We start from the raw sequence: 1,327 nt of genomic DNA, 5'->3' as shown, positions 1-1,327 counted from the left end.
AGAATATTGAGTTGAATTTAAGGAGTGATCTATAAAGCAAGATCCTTAAAAAAAAAAAAAACAAAAAAACCACCAACGAGGTAACGAGGGAGCCACATTTCCTGTTTGTCCCCTCCCTCCCCCAACCCCTGCAAAGCGGTCCTGCACTTCAGCTTCAGGGATGGGCCACCAGAGCAAAGCCCAGCGTTGGGTGGACTCCAGCCTCGGGGCCTTTTCGTGAGGGTTAACCATCTTCCAGATCTGCTCTTGAGAACGATCAGAAAACAGAACGCACGTGACAAGTATCTCTAAAATTTATAATGGATCTAGACATCAATCCACGAGGAAAAGGAGAAGCGGGGAAACCGATGGCTTGCCCCTTCTCCCGGTGCCCCTTTGTCCGTTCGTTCCTTTTCGCCCCAGGAAGCAGGCGCCGGAGGCCCAGCCAGACCGCCTCAGTAGAGGTTGGTCTTCTTCATGATCTTGAGGAACTCGTCCTCGTTGACCTCGCCGTCGCCGTCGCGGTCCGCCTCGTCGATCATCTCCTGCAGCTCCTCGTCCGTCAGGTTCTCCCCCAGCTCCGTGGCCACGCGCTTCAGGTTTTTGAAGGAGATCTTGCCCGTTTCGTCGTCATCGAAGAGCCTGAAGGCCTTGAGGATTTCCTCCTTGGTGTCCTTCTCGGCCATCTTCTGCGTCATCACAGCCAGGAAGTCGTTGAAGCTGATCTTCCCCGTGCCCTCCTTGTCCACCTCCGAGATCATTTTCTTCATCTCTTCTTTCCTGGGTTCGAAGCCCAGCGCCCTCATGGCCACCTTCAGCTCCTTCACATCGATGGTCCCACTTCCGTCGGCATCGAAGAGGTCGAAGGCTTCCCGCACTTCTTGCTTCTGATCTTCAGTGAGCTCCGGCTTGGGACCCACCTTTCTCTTCTGGCTGGCGGAGGACGCCGCGGTTGACTTCCTGTAGCTGGAAGCCATCCTCCCTAGCGGTTGGTACCTTAACGGCACTAGCTGCGGCCACGGCGCTTGCGCAGTGTGCTTCTGTCAATCACACGGGGCGGTGCCTCGACGCCTGCATTTCCCCACCCCCCTCTGCATCCCTTCCTGGGGCTGGGCCTGCAGTGTGTCAGTCAGCAATATGGGGCGGAGCCTCAGTGTCTGCATCCCTTCCCTGCATCCCTTCCCAAGGCTGGGCCGGTGCATTAGCCAATCACACGGGGCGGGGCGGGGCCTCGGCGCCAGCATCCATCCCCTTCACCCATTCTTTCCCTGGATTGGGTCCCTGAGCTTTCCAGCCACATCTGTCAGATTCTAACTGACGTTATAATCTACAGTTCCCTTGGTTCATT

General features: G+C 56.2%; 1 protein-coding gene across 1 annotated transcript; it reads right to left on the bottom strand.

The window, feature by feature from the left end:
• Window positions 1–434: 434 nt before the first annotated feature.
• On the bottom strand, window positions 435–980 carry Cetn1 (centrin, EF-hand protein, 1). The gene has a single exon (XM_013014880.1). It carries the CDS (start codon window positions 954–956, stop codon window positions 435–437), a length of 522 nt encoding a protein of 173 aa, XP_012870334.1. The 5' UTR covers window positions 957–980.
• Between the last annotated feature and the right edge of the window lie 347 nt (window positions 981–1,327).

This window comes from Dipodomys ordii, unplaced genomic scaffold (genome assembly GCF_000151885.1).
Source record: "Dipodomys ordii isolate 6190 unplaced genomic scaffold, Dord_2.0 Scaffold25, whole genome shotgun sequence".
In the NCBI taxonomy this organism is placed as follows: domain Eukaryota; kingdom Metazoa; phylum Chordata; class Mammalia; order Rodentia; family Heteromyidae; genus Dipodomys; species Dipodomys ordii.
This window is presented reverse-complemented; position numbering and strand designations above follow the sequence as displayed.